The 20,299-nt window shown below is 34.9% G+C and overlaps 1 protein-coding gene across 1 annotated transcript; it reads left to right on the top strand.

Moving 5' to 3' along the window:
- The first annotated feature begins 9,249 nt into the window (after positions 1 to 9,249).
- On the top strand, positions 9,250 to 19,877 carry LOC124361461 (keratin, type II cytoskeletal 1b). The gene is made up of 3 exons (XM_046815511.1): positions 9,250 to 9,756; positions 18,502 to 18,886; positions 19,625 to 19,877. Exons 1-2 carry the CDS (start codon positions 9,255 to 9,257, stop codon positions 18,876 to 18,878), a joined length of 879 nt encoding a protein of 292 aa, XP_046671467.1. The 5' UTR covers positions 9,250 to 9,254; the 3' UTR covers positions 18,879 to 18,886; positions 19,625 to 19,877.
- The last annotated feature ends 422 nt before the right edge of the window (positions 19,878 to 20,299 follow it).

The following is a 20,299-nucleotide window of genomic DNA, read 5'->3' on the forward strand; positions in this document are numbered from 1 at the left end:
ATCACAAGCTTATCAACTCACCTGGACTTGTTTTTACATGATGATCACATTTTATTGACAATGCTATCTCATAGGATATGAACATCTTTGCAACGTTTAGGCCCAAAATAATGTTATTTGGTCATATTTACTAAGAACGAACCTAATATTTCCATTCGTACTGTACACCATATGTAGTTTTCAAACTTAAGTAGATTAGAGGAACACGTATTCTCCGAGATAAGCTTTACGTAAATCATGTAAGTACAAACTTGGACCTCCCATTTGTACCTCCAACCAATATTCAAAATTTATCTACCAATATGCTTCCCTAACGCTGCCACGTTGACTTTGAAACATGTTTATTTCCAGCTCTGTAAATCCAGAATCGATCGTACCTATGTCGGGAGCTTTTATTTAGGATGAATAACCGCCATCCAAAGGGGATAACTTACTCCGACAAATTATTCATCGTAAGCTTGAAGCACAACCCGGTTTTATCTAAAAAATGCTTTCTCCTCATCATTCAGGGAAAGCATGCTGAAGGGGCATCAGAGGTTATCTATTACAAGCTTTCTTTAGAATGTCCAAACCCAACCAATTTTCAATTCGAAAATCTTTGTTAATGTTCCAGACATCCTCCCAACAGTAATCCGATAGTCTTGGCAAAGCTGTGAATATCACCACTAAGCAATTCAATTCATATCTCTTGACGCCTTCAGTTTTTTTATTTATGTCCTTTTCACTAGTTTTGGAGAAATTAAACCAGACAAAAATTAATGTAATTGATTCTATAAGTTGTTTTTTTTTAACTTTTATCCCCATGAATCTGTGTGATTCCAAATATGAATATGTCGCCTGCTTGATAGCTTAATTAGGCCGGTAATGACCAAACAAAGTAGTTTGTGGTCTAAAATGACACTATCACTCAAACTATAAAATGGAGCCTGAAACTTTTGTAAAATGGTCTTCACACTGGTGCTTACAACCAAATTAATAAAATCAACTAGTTCAGTGCAACTGATCTCAACTCTAACCTAACAAAGTGTAACAATGGTCACTTTAAAAACATGGAGGAAACAAAACAAAGCAGGGGGGGGGCTTGACCACAATGTATGTGGTGATAAGCGGAAAATTGTGTATACAAAATGTACGTAAAACATATTAACGTTTGATACTCGTTAACTAATTACAGTTTCTAGTGTACATCTCTGTAGACCCACTGGTTGGCCACATCAAAAATTATTAAAACTCTATTAGAGCTTGTGAGTTGCAGCAAATGTAAAAAAACAATGCACCTAACCTCATCAGACTGTAGCACGTCAGTACTATAATACAGATACCATGTGTTGAAAAGTTTTACAATAAATGAATAAGGGAAGAAAATTTGCGGGTTTCTTCCAAAGTTGCTATATTCGGTTTTATAATTATTTCCATAGGTTGAAGATAGATTCCGACTAAAAAAACGTTAAAAGTAACAGAAAATGCAGGTTTGTTGGTGTCACCAGGATGGGTCTACTCATCGCGGGAATGACGTTACTTGTCTTGTTCCGGGAGAGCGTGCGGTCAGTCAAAAGGTCCATTACCTCGCAACATTCTACTGCTGAGATTTAACTCTACATGGGTCGTTAACGCAAAAGCTCCTAAAATTACACTAATATGAGACAGACTTTCCAATTTTACATCAGCTGATACAGTTAAAAAAACGGAAAATATAAATTATCAAGTAAAATAATAAGTCAGTTGCCAAACATATATCTACGCCCTAGTAAAATGTTTTGAAATCAATGTTGCAATTTAAGGACAGAATAAAACCAAAACTAGCTTTAGACTAAATCCAGAAAAAATGTAAGTTTTGTAAATCATGATTTGTTCAATATGGAAGTTTGTATTCATCCTTATCTGAGGGACCTTATGATCCGATTTCAGGTTACCTTAAATTATTGCCAAGCTTGTTTAATGATTTTTTTTCAACAAATATTAATGGACGCGACCTAATGTATTTAATAGATTTGTTCGTCAGCTTATACAACGTAACATAAGTAGATTAGAGAGAAAGATAGGGTAGCTATGTCTAAAAATGTATTTTCAATTTAATCAGTCAATCAAAATTGTTTTCCAAAATTGTTTTGATCCTACAACTTTTCTTAGGTAAACCATTGTGATGCGGGAGCAGGAGTATAAAGTCCTTTCAAGGCCTTTCCGGATTATTCATTGCTTGAAAAGTCACTTTTGGGCTAAAAATGTTACGGATATTTCAGGGGAAATAGAATGAAGGGCAAACATTTTACTGAATTTTTTGTAGAATGTGATGAATCCGGTTTAACATATCTACTCTTCGTGTTCATGTTTCAAAAATGCACCAAATTCTGCAGTTTCCTGGATCATTCTTCGAATGGACCCAAGTTGAATATAGACTTGGAGCTCACTACTTAGTACTAGTACTTTCTTCCTGGTCCCTGTCCAACTTTCCCGAAAATCCCCCGGCTGCTTGTCGTTACTTTGGTGCTCTAGGTAAACGTCATCCCAAACGTACACGAGATCCTGTTGAGTCCTTACTCGTAACTATCAATTCAGTTAACTCGCTGAGAATGATGGAGCCTGGAAAGCTACTTCAACCATAGTCTTCTGCAATGCTGTCTACAAACACGAATATCAGCCGTAAAGTCTAAGTTCAGTGCAAGGTCGGAGTGATTATCTAGGTAAAAGCCTTTCATCGACGTTCCCACGGGCTTAATGGATAAACCAGTCCCTACTTGTCCGGACCATGGAGGAAACGGGAAGGGGGGGCTGGAGAGTTTGTGGAGGCGGAAAAAGATGATTCCCTTCGCCAAATTTGTAATACTGATACTGACCTATTCGTTACCTATTTCCAATAAATTTTATATTGTCTCTGTCAGCTGAAGGGAGTAGGAGACCGTGTCCCCAACATCATTGATTATATGGTTTACTTTTTTGGAAAACTGAAATAGGTTTCTACAGCGTGCATACTGAGTACTGGTGGGATTCTCTGGGCCTTATATTATTTGGTTTTTCGTTAGCATATGCCCAGTGTGTGTATCCTTATTGTTTTTATCTTTATGTCATAGGTTGAAGGATAGCTTTCCACTAAAAAAAACTTAAAAGTGAACTGTAAATGTGATTTAAAAAATTGTATTTGAACCATATTAATATCGCGGTTTTGATACTTATAAAATTATTTACATATCAGCAATAGAGATAACCTACTTTACTCATTTCGGCGAATTTACGTGGTTTTTTAAATTCAGTGGCGGTTTTTAATTCGTAACGAAAACAATGAATTACAACTTGATTACGCAAGGTTTTCAAAGATTTAAAGTCAACAATGATTATATTGAAGAAAATCTGAGGTAATTGTTAAAATTAAAATTGAAAAAATATTTTTCTATACGCCTAACATATGGACACAAAGTGATACAGGAACAAATCCCACCACAAAATAAAACTTTCTGCGGACCTAAATCCAGAAAAAATGTAATTTGTATTAACAACTGCATGTTACACAGATTAAAAATGTATTATGATTTATCCAAATGCATTGGAGAACGCCTTGATGATCCGATTTCAGGTACATTAATTATGTGGGAGTCTTGAAATTTTGTAAACACACTCACATTATTAAATCTATATATTTAAGTTAGTATCATATATTTATCAACTTAAAGAATCTGAAATACCATAAATTTTTTATTAATATAAATCAACTTGTTTTAATATTTTGATCCTAGTTTGGGAAATGAAGGATGCAACACGAAGATACAATATTTTTATTTTTTTTGCAAAACTATTTAGTTTTCCTCTGTTAGTAAAATTAAAAAATATATTTAGCTGTTTTTTATTTATGGTATAGAATAATATCAGCAATTCATGAAGGAAATGCAGCAAAATTATCTTTTTTCGTGTGATTTGAAACTTTAGCCACATTCATCTTTATTAATAGTTTGAAATGTTAACTGTGTTTACATACATTTTATTGTATGTATTTAAATAACATGCTTTGGCCTTAAAAGACGTACGAGTATTAAAGTTGTTCGTACAGTTATTACGCACGTAGTAACAGTACTGCAAACCCGGTATACCTACTACTACTGACCATTACTTTTCCTTACTGATCCATTTCTAAGCCAATTGCTGTTGGATTGACAAGATGCCTTTTTACTCACTGCACTTCAACTAGGTAAACAGATGTTTCTCGACATCCAATTGTCAATGCCAATTAACCCTCCGTTTGGTCCAGATCGCTCAGAACCAGGGGGGAAATAACAGGAGAAGAAACCGATCCTAGCGTAAGTTGGGCCGTCAGCTGAGGGAAAAAGAAGAGTGCATCGAGCGATGGGACCGTTTAAACGACTTAAGGAGTTAGGTTGCTAATTGCAATTGCAAATTACCTGAGTGGATCTAACTTCTACTTGGCTTGAATCTAGTTGTTAATTTGTTTCGGTTAGCTGCCAGAGGTGCAAACCACTAATGGCCAATTCCGTGAAGGTTAATAGCTTTGGTACTAATCCTAGTGAACTAAAAGAAAAATAAGTATTTGAAACACAAATACATGAGTATTTATTATACATTTTTCTGTAACTTTGCAATGACAAATGAGTTTAAAAACGTTGATATGAATAAATGTACATAATTTAATAACGACTTTTCCTGTACATTCAAGCATAAAAATGATGACGTTTCTGCGTGGGCCACTCTCTCTCATCACACTCACACACACACACACACACACACACACACACACACACACACAGCACACACACAACTCACACACACACACACACTCTACACACACACACACACACACAGCACACACACACACACACACACACACACACACACACACACACACACACACACACACACAACACACACACACACACCACACACACACACACACACATCACACCCACACACACACACACAGCGACACACACAAACACACACACACGACACACACACACACACACACACACACACACACACACACACACACACACACACACACACACACACACACACACACACACACAATGACATATTATCTACCTAGCTTATATATATTTGAAACAGATTGCAGCAATGGAAAGCAATAAAAAACCTAATTATTGTCTAAGAACACGTAAATAAAGGATATTACCACCATGTAAAGAAAGTGCTGCGCTTAAGTTTTTTTTTATCAGGCTTCTATCCTTTTTTTGTCAGACGTGAGTATTGAGTGTTTTATCCTGCTACCGCTCTAATGCATACCATAATGAGCCTACATGAACATGCTATTTGGCGTAGACTGGTAACAACGGTAAGCCTAGCTCAAAATAGTTCAATTTAATAATCCAAGCTAGCATACATTAAGGTGGTTTATTCATCAAGCAGTTGATGAGATAATCATCCATCATAAATTTATCATTAATTTACTATTGAAATTACATTCTTGGGAGATATTGATTCAAGGCTGAATTAAGTAACGTTAAAACCCGTGGTTTTAAGGAAGTCGGAGTTTTCCCACTCCAGCAGTTAATTGATTCCTCTCCTATCCATTCTGTAGCTCATATCAGCTTTTGACTATCTAGAACGCAAATATATTTATTTATATTAAATCAAAAGTTTATTAAAAGAACTCAGGGTTCATTTAGTAGTGGAACTCCTTTGGCACTCTGGCTCATTAGGAACCACAGTCTATTAATTGGGTTAGATAAGAACGAATATGAGGAATAGTTACTTAAAATTGGTCATGCAATAGAGCCTATTCTAATATTTCAAGGCAACTAGTAGGAAATATTTCACATGCGTTACTGTGATCTTAATTGGAATGATATGGTTATGTAAATTATCACCTGTTAATCAGAAGGAGGTTGTTCAATGTGGAAACTGTCTTCAGAAAAGTACATATGATGGTCGTTGTGTACACATGTCACATCAAGAGTAATCAATGCACATAGGTAATTAGGAGGGTACTTTGACGCAAGAGTGCGTTGGAATCAAATCTTATCACCGACTTTTAACATTTGCTTTCATTTCTATTATATTTCTTATTTGCACCATGAGTAAAAGTTTACAAAAGTACACATAAGTCATCAACGGGTTTAAGGATATGTATGCTACATGTATTAATATGTCACATGTTAAAATACCACATTATTCTACTCAGTTTGTTTTCAAACTTATTTATTCTGGTATTTTCATATAGTTACATAAGACAATGTACAAAAAATAGGCCCGTGGAGTGACCCCACCATCATGTATCACTCCACTGACAGACATAACCACTCAGTGTTGCTTATATAGAAATTAAGCTTTATACAAAATGTTATATATGTTGATAAATTTTTTTTGATATCACGTGAACAGACAGAAATGAAATTTCTCTTGTACCTAGATAAAAGCCTTTGCTAACGCTCAGCCAATAAGTTTTATTTTTGGATATAAACTTAGGAATTTAAAGTTTAAAGTTAATCTAAAGTAAAATAATATTTTTAGCACTTTTTATTAAAATCAGTCGATACCATCTACACAGAGCGAACAAGGGTGACGTTCCGTGACGCGAAACGAAAGTTTTCCCCCTGTGCGAAGCATACTTCCCTGTTGCCCGCCAGAAGTAGTGACTTCAAAAATATCACAATTATATTCCTTTTTAAATCGGCTAACTTCACACGCGTATTGATGATCTACCTGATCTGACAGATCACCTCAGCTCTGGTAGATGCAATAACTTTCATGCATCTAACCCTAAGACTGTGAAAGTAGTGTTCCCTCTAACAGCTACCTAACCCTAAGACTGTGTCGTATTCTCAAATATGGTAGCCATATTCACGTGTCTTATGAAAGTAGTGTTCCCTCTAACAGCTACCGAACCCTAAGACTGTGTTGCCTTCTCATCTATGGCAGCCACATTGATGCGTCTTGTGAACGTTGTGTTCCCTATAAGAACTACCTAACCCTAAAACTGTGTTGTCTTCTCATTAATAGCAGCTACTAAAAACAATTAACCTAATTTTTTAGGAGGCAATTTGAATCTCTACATTTGACTAATCTACTTATTTTAGGACACAAATATTAACAGTATAAATGAAACCGAGACCTGTGAACATTACTTGAAACTTCAGCGACGTTGTTGATACAGTTTCTAAGGTATCAATGTAGAAGTTCGGCATCTTTGGTACATTCATAATTCATACTATTTTTAATTTTTTAACATTAAAATATATTCATCAAAGTAACAATATTATATCCTGTAGAATCAATTGTGAACCACTTAATTCAATGTAAAGATTGACGAGGGAAGTGCGGCAAATAAAGTTAAGTCTGTATGGACGTATGATTATTATAAATTTGAAACAAGAATTAATTAAATAATACGAACCAAACATAAAGCATCAGGGAACTAGTAAACTCAATCTAATCATACCCAACTGTAGAAACTGAGGGCTTCACGGAACTTGGGGCTCGATTTCTCCTTTGGAACTCCAATAAAATACTATCTCATTCGTTGTGATAGATTCGTAGCGAAGTCACGCGCCAGGTGTTATTGTTGACACCCGTGTCGGTTTGGCAGCGGACCGTGCTGACCTGATAGAAGACATGCAACTAGCTGTAATACTATAGAGGGACTTAATCTTCTTGTATTGAAAGTTATATTATTTATGACTACAAGCCAAGCTTTAGCTACATTAAAAAGGAAATAATGAGAATTGTTGTTTTAATTTCCAGCTCATCACCTAAATACCAAATATATCATCCCACATCCTAGCATAGCATAATGAACTAATAACGCTAGTAAACTTAGATTTTCACACGCATCGCTTCGCTAAGTTTCGGTTATAATATGGGTGGCCATAATGATTCTCCCATAATAATAGAAAATGCTCTATTCCTAAAATATTTAACCTAGACTACAAAATGGCGGCAAGTTAAAGGTTCAATATAGATCTTACTTCAACAGCCACAATTTTGGAATGAAAAAGCTTGTGAAGTGTGGTTTGCAGCAATATGTTATAATATTGAATACATTTGAAATTATATGCATAATGAACCAAGCTTGCGTTTAATATTTCCACGAAACTCCCCACGGGCAGTCCACGCGTGTGATTGGTAATTCATAAAAAGTAGTTAAGATGTATAATGTTGTGCAAAGTCTGTACATTTTATCTGATGTAGTTTAAAACATATTGAGGCGTTTTCAGAAATATTAACAACACTGCATAAATATTTTTGTTGTAAAAATAAATAATTATGCTTAAATAAGTTCAAATGATAGGTATAGTTATCCACTATATTCTACCATTTCGTTTTTAATTCATTCAAAATAATAATAAATAAAGTGAGGAAGGGAAACTGAAACATTAATCTCTGTACTTTAATTAAGTCCATGAAGTAAGAGTTCCTAAGGGTTCAGTGAATCTTTTCAATTATTTAGTTGTCATAATGACAACACATGTACCACAAATATGACACACAACGACCAACGTGAAAGCCAGAATTTTGACTGTACAAAAAAATCAATGTTGTGGTTGGTTAACTTTTTTAACTTAACTGGAAGGATATTTCGTTTGTCGTAACCTTGAGTTGTACCAAACATCACTGAATCATTTTTGTTTCGCTATTTCAGTTCATTAAAAAGTTCATATGTTAGCGTTGCATTTATTAAACTTTAAACCGTGTAATTTTATGATTTTAATGGTTTAGATTAACTTCTATGACAAATGAATATTATAAAGTTTGGTATAAATATTCTATGTGATTATGCAGACGTGAAATGATCGGAAACAAATTTGGTGAGTACATGTTCAGTGAGTTGGTTAACCTAACCGACAGTTCAGTGAATTTAATGAAGAGGAAGAAACTTTTTAAAACACATCAACAGCATTGTATTAAATTATAAACGTACATATTTGGTACTTGCAATAAATGAAGCACAGTGATCTAAGAAAGTATCCAGCTATAAGATAGCATAATAACCCGTGCTGACACATTTACACAGCAGTTAAGGTGATAGTATCGGCTAATTATCAGCGTAGTAGAGTCCATTCATCCGAGGATCGGTGCGGTGTGTGAATGGGTGACCCTGATACCGGTCGGGCTCACACGGTGCGAGTAATGGGGTTACATAGGCAGCAGCGGGGCCCGCCGCGCCGGGAACCAGATCTTCAGCAGCTGAATGGCGCGGGGCGGGGGAGGGGAGGACCGACTCAAGTGGGGGTTATAAAAGGCTCAAGAGGCTCACGCAATGGATTACTCCAACTTCGACTCTAATAGCAAACATGGCAGTGATGAGGCGCTTGGTGGCGCTGTCCCTCCTGGTGACGTGCGCGGCGTGCCTGCCGGCCGCCTCCATGGACTCCCCCAACTCGAGAAACTCCATCCAGACCGGGGACGACCTCATGGACTCCATCTACAGCGACTGCCTCAACAAGGGATCGGTCTCTTGTGTGAAGTACAAGCTCTTCTCCTTCGTCGACAAGGTCCTGAGCACCAAGGACTCCTTCAGCCTGACAGAAGGCGTGACCGTGGTGAAGACGGCAGGAGCTGCTCCTGTGGGCGATGGTGCCCCTAGGGCTCTCACACAAGACGATGTCCAGACTCAGGACGTGGAGACGATGGTAGCCAACAGAGTAGAGCGCTTCCTGCAGACGCACACTGTCAAGATCGACCTCAAGGGAAGTGACGTTCTGAACGCCGCCTCCTCCGCCGGCAGAGCCTTGGGCATAATCGATGACGGAACTGTGGTCGACGACGGTGCTGAGGAAACCGGCAGAAAGAAAAGTAAGTACAACCAATTACTAATGAGTATAAACTTCAAATTTGTAAGTTTAATTAAAGGTTTCTTTATATTTTAAAGATTAAAATTACGTTAAAGTAATTGTTTCAGATTAAAAATTGTAATTGATTTTAATTAGGTCTAAGCAATAAAATGTTACCGTAAATGTTCTTTAATTAATCCAGGAAAAAAGAAAATATCAGTCAGACCATCGTTAAAATATATGTTCGGTCGTGAGCTCGTATGGATGCCATTTCTTCAAAAAGGTTTAATTTATCATAGGAAAAATCAGACTTTATGACAACCTTTTAAATAATACAAAATATAAGATAGTTGTTGTTTATCAAATTAAAGTGGGTAAGTATTGATATATACATAAATACACAATACCATTTTAGACAAACATAATGAAGCCCCAGTAAACATTTACATGTTAATAAATGCAACTTTAGTTGGTGATAAAAATTAGTTTTATAATGTAATCATTTCCCTATGTAAAACAATACAAATATACTAAACGTGACAAAAATTATTTGTTTTGAAATATGTTAAGGTGTACTCGAGCTAAATACCGAAAATGATAAACCTTACATTAAATAAATCTATAATATCGATTTATGGAAAAGGAAAGATCAACAAGAGGTTGAGTATATTTTTTCTGTTATTTATTATTGCAGTTCATTTTAACATTGTTTAATTGACTTTTGTAATAGAGCAGGCTATATATTTGTATTATTGGTACAGTAAAGTAGATTTTTATATAAACACACCCTAAAAGAATTTATTAATGAAGTCATAAGAAATAACTACAAAATATACAAATTTATAACAAGAGTATAAAAATGTAAAATTACATTTTTTATTTACATACATTTCTCTAGGTGGACACGGTTATGAATACTAATAGTATAAGTAAGTATAGTTTATATACCATTGTAATTTGGATGTGTAAATATTAATATTTATCTATTATACAAATCATATAATTATTATTTTGATACTATAAATGGTTTTTTAAAAGGATTATTAATGCAGTTTAAATCGAGCATTACAAAAGTATTATTATAAACTTATAATAATACTTCTCTGGCAGTGGTTGTATTAGAAGGTTCCTAATGCAATATTGAGTATTAACTAATTTGTTGGAAAATTGATTTAGAGAATTTGCTTAATTCAATCAGCTTGAATTGGAAATGGAACCCAGTGTTTCATTACCCCCATTAAGTGATCATCGTACGGTGGCGACGTAAAACTTAAATTTTGTAAATTTGTCTATATTTTCCTTCATTATGCATCCTGCAAAATCTCAGACTATGTTGCAATGGATTGCATGTTACTGAATTTCGTGAAAAAGCTTCATAGTATTCTTAATTATTAATTACACTTATCAATGTTAAATCTTACTCCGTACAACCCTCGTAATTTCCGTAATGGTATACTGGGCCATAATCTCTATTTTTGTGATATTTTAAAACAAATTAATTACACTTTATGAGGCAATACAGTATGTTATACCAAAATTTGTGTTTGTTAAATTAAACATGGGGTATATCATATGTGACGTAAGGAAATTCTGGACCTCGAATAGTAAATAATTGTTAATATACGTTGTGCACTTTTAGCTGTTTTTTCTCAGACGATTGCATGCCCATCATCTATATTTTTGGTTTGTTGACTAAAGATGGTTCTCCACAGAGAACCAAAATATTTCAAGAAATGCTTTATGTATTGCAGTTTTTAACAGGGTGTGAACCGAAAACCTAACATGATAATTTTATTACGATTCAAAGGGTAAATTAATATGGTTCATGGAAATGATCTACGAATATAAATTAAACCGTTCTACGCAATTAAGATTATTTCATATAATGCAGTTCCGTATGTAATCCGTTATAACGTAAAAATTAGCTTACGTTGAACCAGGAATCAATTATTTACAGTAACTTTTCTTAATATACGAATAAGATATAATATAATAATTTTACTCTTTACAGGTAATGTAGAAAGATTGCATTGGGTTCAAAGCTAATAATATTTTGAATATAAACCTAACTGTTATTACGGTTATAAATTAACTACACTACAGATATTTTCATGGTGTAAGGTAGGAGTAATCCACATCATGTGTCACGTAACGGGCTTTGTCGAGATTGTATGCAGACTTTCAAATCTATAGCTCCTTTCATTCTCCTGCAGACAGACAAAGGGATAGACAGTCATAAGTTCCGGTGAGCTAAGGAGGGTACTCAAGAGTGCGGTGAAATCAAATATTTTAAACGAGTTTTAATATTGACTTTGCACTCTTTTTCTTTTTACTTTATGAATAAAAGTGACACGTTGAAATCCCAAATGACAGAGTTTGCTTTGTTTACAAATTTATTTAATCTTCCTTTTCTTGTTGCCATCATAGATATCCATGAGAGCAATGTAAATTACTCCCTAACGTTCAGTCGAATCTCATGGAGTGACGTAGGTCGTTTTAGAGATTTCGTCAGAAAAAATAGATAGGTAGGCAGGTTATGGCTAGAAGCATTTTATAATGTTTCATAAAAGCATTAAAACCTAGTAAAGCTATGCCTAGTTAGTAACGGCGCCTGTTTTATGGCCATTTAATATGAGGCAGACAGACAGAAATGAAATTTTCCAGCCCACGAATAATGAGCTTCGCTAAAGCTCAGCCAATAAGTACTGAACAAAGTCAATCAATTTTTAACTTTAAAAATAAAAAAATATTTGTATTGTTAATATGTGTCACTTAGGTTATGACCAGAAACATTTGATAATGGTTCATTAAAACCTAGTAAAGCTGTGCCTAGTTAGTAACGGTGCGGGCTTTATGGTCATTACATATGTGGCCTGGAAGGCTTAATCAATTAAATATAACTAGCTGTTGCCTCAGGTTGATAAGTGTCGAAGACTGTCGAGTTTCCGGTTTAAACGTTGACTATACAAGGTCTGACCTCCTATTAATGGTTAAAGTAACGGCTGTCTAACATAGAGAAAAGGATTCGATTCCAGGGCGGTCACAAACGATATAGTAAAAATACACCTAAAAGAGCTGAATATTAAAAAATATGTGCTTATGCCTTCAAGTTTGAAGAAATATTTCGTTTTTATAACAGTCACTTTATGAGTAAAAACTGGTGTGAAACTTAATTCCCAGGATAGAAATCTTTGTAATATTTTGGAAAAATACCATTCATGGTTATTATTAACTTTAACTAAGTTGTAGATACTATCATCTGATCTGTTTAACACATAGCATATATAAACTTTGTAATTATCTACTGTTTTAGACATAACAATAATAATATAGCATTAAATACATGCCATTACCAATTCTTCGAGAAAAACGTCATACCTTAGTTTATATATTATTTCTGATCCGATAACTTGGTGATAACTCAAATGAATTATACATAAAAGTAGTTAGTTAGAATGAGTTACCGTCCCTTAAGGAAAATTAAGTGCCCCGTTTTCCACAATGGGCCATATAAGAAACTTTTGAATCTATTATGTAAGAGCTATGATGCCGTTTGTCACTGAAAAAGGCAATTTATAAGCGAGAAAAATAAATGAAACATCTCAGAAGAAAAAAAGGTACCTGTAGATCCTTTTACGCAAGCATATCCCATTAAAACATATTATAAGTGGTATCGATTTTGACATTGATTTATTTATAGAAATCATTATACATTAATGCACTTGTTCAAGAAGTACGATTGTGTAGGCTTGTGGTATACAGCTTCAGTAACTGAGTAAATAAAACAATATTTAATGGTTTTATCAATTTTTAGTTACTAGGAAAAGGTTAATTGTTAGTGCTAAATTGGCTAACACCTCAATCAGTAGGCGGATAAAATAGTGGCTATAAAAGTTGTATCCGTACTTGAAATATTAGGCTATTCCTAACATTTGCAAATGTTTTGAAATGTTATGTTATGTTACGTAAATAAGACCTTCCGTATAGATCCTAAGGAAATTGTGTAGCGCTGGGGAAATAGTTTGTTTTGACTGAGGATTATTTTTTATTTCAAGATTATTATTTAATAGTAGTTTAAATACAAACCATCTAAACATATCATAAAACACAATGCAGAATAAAGATAGATAAATCGCGTCCCTACCGAAAATTCCTGAAGTAAACAGGATCAACCTTTCCATTCTCGGAAGCGAAGATCAGTAGAATTACTGTCCTTGAAATGGAATTCCGGATGACCTCTGATGCACCCACTGGATGAGACTCAAGGTCCACCGGGACCTCACAGGTGGCGCCGGTGATTCCAGAGTGTTTTCGTATACCTAGGTGATTGCGTACGATATCTGACCCGGATAGAGGAAGTCGGCCAGTGCCTCGCCACGCCGCCGTGCTGGTGACCCGGAGGCATAGGTCACTGATATTATTTTGGTGAAGTAAGTCACGAAATGTCCGGCACGGACGGAGCTTTGCACATTACAAGCGCAGGTGATTTGTTGCCGTGGTCAAGTTGGTGTTTTGATCCCCGCGGTTATTATGCTTTGTGCTCGTCAAGACCCATGATCCCGACACGCACGATGAGCACATTAAGCATCACCGCAAATAGGGACGTCCATTTGTGGAAGCATGCTCTATAATTCAAATTATATCTAGTGACACGTAAAATTGTCAAACTATGTCAGTATTATCGTATAATATATTATTGAGTATATTTCGATTTCTTGCCAATATTTCTTGACGGAAACTGCTTACAATACTTATCTACATAACTGAATTTCATCCGAACTTGATTTTGAGTGTCCATGCCTATAAATTGTTGCACTTTTTATTTATATGATTGAAAACAACGAAGTGAATCAAATAAAAGGTAAGCGTTTTCTAAAATATATATCTCCTTCTATTACCAGATCTATGTTGCTATTGAATGGATGCAACTACAGAACGTGTATCGTATTTATAAAAAATACTGGTAGCAACAATAATCTTTTTTTAACACTTTTTAAAATAAACAAACGAAATATTAAAAACCCTATTATGTGGTATTCAACTAATGTACTCAAACTATTTATAATGTTTTCATCACAAAACGTCTGAAATGTCTGAAGTTCTTAAAAAAAAAAACGTTTCGTTTGTTAGGTATTGAATTTAAAATGTTTGCAATGGACGAGTTGTTAATAAGTAATATTTAAACAAGAGATTAAATAAAAAACATACGTCTAAATCACATTTAGTTACTTTTTATTGGATACAATTTCTAATATAACAATAAAAAAAGGTTCCCTTAGAGCAACGTTAAAAATAAGAACTCTATGAACTATACCTCATAACGAATAAGAGGCCTGGGTGAACTAATGAGTTCTTATTAGGGTCAAGGGCTAGTTTTTAATGGTCATGATCTCTATTCTTATTACACGATTCTTCATTTCTATTGGTGTTTAAAGGGTCTCGCTCTATCTGTTTATATGAAAACTCTACAACTGTTTTAAATGTAGATTTGAAACTCTGGTGTATTGTAGACTACTTCAGTAACTGAGATATTCGTTTTGATCAGCACCAAACAAGTTTTGAGTTGACGTACATCATCTGCAAAATCAACGTATTTTTTTATCAATTTTACATTTTTTATAACATTTGAATCTCAAATGTAAAAGAAAAATATATCTCAGACAAAGACCTCTAACGAATCATGGGTTTTAATTATACAGCACAAATAATACATGCCTTTGTTACTCAAGGTGGTTCATGGAATTATTGCTTTCTATACCTTATTATTGGATGAGAAAAATCACCACCCTTTAAGTTTTTTTCAGTGCGCTAACTTCAAACATTCTACTGTTTCATTAAAATAGCCTTTTTAATACATGTTTTCATTAGTAAAATTTACAGTAGGTATTATTATGTAAGTTTTTATGTTAAACAAAATTAAAAGATTTAATTTTGTTTCTCGTGTGATAAAATATGTTGACTACACGGCGCAAAAGTATCTTAATATTGCTTAAAAATGATAAAAATACAATACGACCTTAAATAAAATGGTAGGGCTGTGGTGTATAATACCATGTCGTTTCAAGTGTGTATTGTTGACAAGCCTGTCACTTTCACAAGGGAATAGCTACTTAGGGTTTCCATTTTAATTAAGTTTCAGGAGTGGATCGTCTTGTACAGACACTTATTCCGAGCATTAGTAAGTTGCTTTCTCCGCAGTTTGCCCTTGACTTCCCGCGGCCCCACCCTTCACTGCCGTCATGTAGTGGCTCTCTCACCGCAATTTATTGCTACTCTCTCTCCAAATACGATCCCGACACTGACACCACATCGTGAACATGAACCTGCTCCTGATAGCCTACTTCTGCGGCTTTCCTCGCTACTTTCGATAACCTTAGACGTTGACAAGATCATATCGATAGATCTAAATTATGGCTATCCTTAATAACTTTTCATTTCAAGGATTAACTTGCTCTTTGACATTTCGAGGCTTTAATTCGTAATATTGAACTTAAAGTTGGTCACCGGGTTTTGTAGGATTAATTTGAATATAAAATAAAATAACTTAGGTGAATTCACTCTAAAGCTTCTGAGCAACAATTCCTACTTCAGTACTAAATCTAATATAAATTCACTTAAATTTATTTTGTAGACATTGGCTTAAAAAGTAGACGTTTTGATGACAACATTTACCAACTTAAAAACTAAAGGTTAATCCAAAAAAGTATATCTTAACGTACAATGTCAAACAAATTCTGAAAAAAGCGGTGGCTTACATTGATATAGCGTAGCCTAGGTTCGTGTTGAACCTTTGATTACTATGCTAGTTCAATTCATGTCTTTACTATACCTCCACTAATATTCGAGGACTACTAAAATAATCGCTAGAATTTGAATGTGTTTTCCAAAAATAAAAGAATGGATAACAGTCCCAATACGAGTGCGAAGTGGGTAATCTCAGATTACACCAACGATTTGGAAATTTTATTTCGTATTCCTTTATTTATACGGAAAATTTAATTTAATATGAAATTCACGGAAAAATCTCATACAAGTTGGTCTTCGAAAGAGAGACTTCAACGCTGGGTTGTGTATAAAGTGACATTGCGTAATCAAGTTTATCAAATTTCAATTATATACACAGGTTAACTATTTTTATATTATAATCACTTGAACGTAAGTGTGAATGTAAGGTCTTAAAAAACGTTTAGTACTTATCAGTATTCAATGAAATTTTCTAAAGTATTATTAGTAATAACAAACACTAGTAAATTCAGAGTTCGAACTACGCCAATTAATTATGCTCTAAACATCTTACGAGCACATACAAATTCAACTGCCGTCGCTTGTGTGCACTTTAATACTTCCTCAATCCATAAAGAACATTCCTTTGCGTGATAAGCCACTGGTAGTAGCCAAGCATCCGTGAAGCGGAAGTGAGCATCGGTATCAGTATCGATGCCTATCGGCGCGGCCTACTTCGGTTAATGACGGTTTATGATAGATCTGGCCACCACGCCCATACTCGGGCCACTGGGCCAATCACTGTAAAAGTGTGTCAGTCAATTGGTCAGAACTGAGACTACACGCTCGTGGCAGTAACCCTGTACTATCAGTTCATAGTAATCGAAATAGCTACAGGCAAGTTAAATTTTAAATTACTCCATTACTAAAATATTTCTTCCAAGATGATACCTCCCTTTGAAAGCTTTGGTTTATTTAATAAGGATCACAAATTGCTCTTTGTGCGGTTGGACATTCGCTACAATTGTTAATTAATTTAATGCGATGAACTGTATGGATTATTTTCGCTTCTAGGACCATAAATGATTTAAATTCTATTTTACCGTTCTTTCATGAATGTACCATTCTTCTCGAATTGTTGGCAATAATGCTGCAGTACTCGAAGCAGGAAGACCTTTGGCCGCCGGAGTTCAACTGCTCCAGTCAGGTCTAATGAACTCTGTTGGTTGGAGGCAATCGGGAGAAAAGTTCTCAGCATTTCTGCCCCTGGGATAGCATCTGCCGGTAAACTGATGAAGATAGCCTAATAATTGTGATTATGGGAAGTGGGTCGAGGCACGGCCAGAGAACAGAACACTCCATTTACAACATTTTGAACCCGCGGAACAGGTTTAGACTATCCTGCAGTGGGTCACATACCGGGCGCATCCGCCTGCCGGCCTTCCGGTAACTTGTACCGGTCTCATGGTCCAGCAAGACACTTTCTACCTCTAGCTGGATCCGTTTAATTATTACCACAGGTCGTGAAAGCGGTTTGTGTCAAGTCAAGGTGGTTAGAATGGAATTACTTGACCCTTTACCCTTCATCCCAGCGCCACATATCGTCACGTTGTGTTGGTCGTGAGTCTAATTCCAGTTAGTGATGCAGAGCTGCAGCGCGGATTTAGATGAAGGAGATTCAAAATCTCTCTTTAAAATATATATATATATATATATATATATATATATATATATATATATATATATATATATATATATAGGAGCATCTTAAGAAAGTATTTTTATAAGAAAGTATAATTAAAAGAAGAACACTTAATATATGTATATATATATATATATATATATATATATATATATATATATATATATATATATATAATTTAGTGCTCCTCAATATACGAAATTTATTAAGATATAATGTTTAGTTAGACTAATTAAAAATTAATCGAAGCAAACTAAAATATGAAAACAAATCTTGATTTTCAAACTGAATTATGCTCTTTTTAAGTAAAAATAAATAATAGTGTTCAATAATTGTTTACAGTCAAGAAGGGTGGCAAGATCCTACTGCCTCTGCTGTTGATGCTGAAGCTGAAGGCTGCCGCGCTGCTGCCGCTGGCTCTCGGAGCCATCGCGCTGATAGCCGGTAAGGCTCTGCTGATCGGCAAGATCGCCCTGCTGCTGGCCTCCATCATCGCGCTGAAGAAGCTGTTATCGGGTCAGCAAAAGACAGTAACCTACGAGATAGTGAGCCACCCGCATCACTCGTCCAGCCACGAGCATCACGGACACGATTCCTTCTCCAGCGGGGGAGGTGACATCGGAGGTGGTGGCTATGGAGGCGGTGGTCACGGTGGATGGGGCCGCAGCGCCGACGCACATGACCTCGCTTACAGTGCGTACGCACCCGCGAAACAGTGAATATTCTGGTAAGTCTCTGTCTCGAAAACACTATACAGACCTAATATAAATTTATGATCGACTCCATGTACGTAAATGAGTAAATATGCAAACCGAATCCATAACTAGAAAAACAATTCAAAACTTTGTTTTGCTCATACTAAATACACAGCTCATTCTTTCTGAATTAGAATACAACTCAAATGTGCACCCTAAAGAAAGATACTAAGGTCATTTATTAATTGTTATCTCTTCTAGACCAATAATTCACTCATAAAATACTGACTTAAACCTATTTTTCAAAGGGATACCGAATTAAATATTTAATACAGATTTAATTCTCTTTCTGTAAGATTGCCATTTTGTACTTTATACTGTTCTGCCGTATAAATAGACTTCAATTCATGTCAGACTCATATAGTAAGTACTGGAATTACATTGAAATTTATGGCACAAAATATGAAATTTTGATATAGTAATCTCAACATGTATTGTGTTTTATGAATAGTTAGAATAATAAATAAAACTCCATTTATGCTTGAATTATATCAAAAATAGTTTTAACTTGTTTAAGAAATTGAAAGTACATACTTATGTATTCATGGCTTATTGAAATTTTCTATTTTAGAGCAATGGTAATTAACTGACTTTTGTGGAATAGCTCATTAATTTTTATTTCCATTAGTCCGTTCTGGTTGTGTCATGTGGTTTTTTTAGTGTTCTTGTTTTTGTAAGCAAGTTTGTTATATTCATGTTTTTTGTTTCAGACTGTGCCAAACCCACCTCGCAGGCCTGCCTGCAGCCAGTACGTCAATACTCAGTCTTGTTGTTTTCTTAATTTATTGTTACGTAATTTATTTTGTTACTTGCCAACTGTAAATATGGGCTTGCTGTTGTATATAGACTTATCGTATTCCAAGGCTATTAAGCACTCTGATAGACAAACCAAAGATGTACTGTGTAGCCGTCAATAGCAGTTCTTCCTGTTCTGTGCTTCCGTTAAGTTATGAATAAATGTTAATTTTTTAGATTATTGCCTTCTTTCCCTTTTTCTGAGATGAGAACATGGCTTCAATGTTATTTATCTAGCTAATTTATTTTGCAGTATGTAGTTGTTTGGTTTGGGTGTATTTCAACGTTTAATATAGTTTGACAATAGAGGTAGTATGGGCAACAGCAATATTGTAGTTTAGTTTCTAAATAGCGCGTTTTGATCTTAAGTTTGGCAATTTACTTTCTTTGTAATAATAGTATATAAGAAAGTTGTTCTATGATGCAGAACATCAAATTTCGGTTATACATGACTTATTCGACACAGAATATCTGCTACTCTGTATAACAAGGGGATTGAGAATGTCCGTTCTCACACGCGCATACATCTCTAGTAAAATATTTAAACTAGAGAGCTTTGTGAGAAGAGAATGTAGTAATTTTAATTAAAC

This window comes from Homalodisca vitripennis, chromosome 4, assembly GCF_021130785.1.
Source record: "Homalodisca vitripennis isolate AUS2020 chromosome 4, UT_GWSS_2.1, whole genome shotgun sequence".
NCBI classification, from domain to species: Eukaryota; Metazoa; Arthropoda; class Insecta; order Hemiptera; family Cicadellidae; genus Homalodisca; species Homalodisca vitripennis.

Bases quoted from the DNA above. Each gene is read 5' to 3' on its own strand.
- LOC124361461 (XM_046815511.1), top strand. From the start codon at position 9,255: ATGGCAGTGATGAGGCGCTTGGTGGCGCTGTCCCTCCTGGTGACGTGC. The intron at 9,757-18,501 runs GTAAGTACAACC...AATTGTTTACAG, and splicing joins GGAAACCGGCAGAAAGAAAA to TCAAGAAGGGTGGCAAGATC.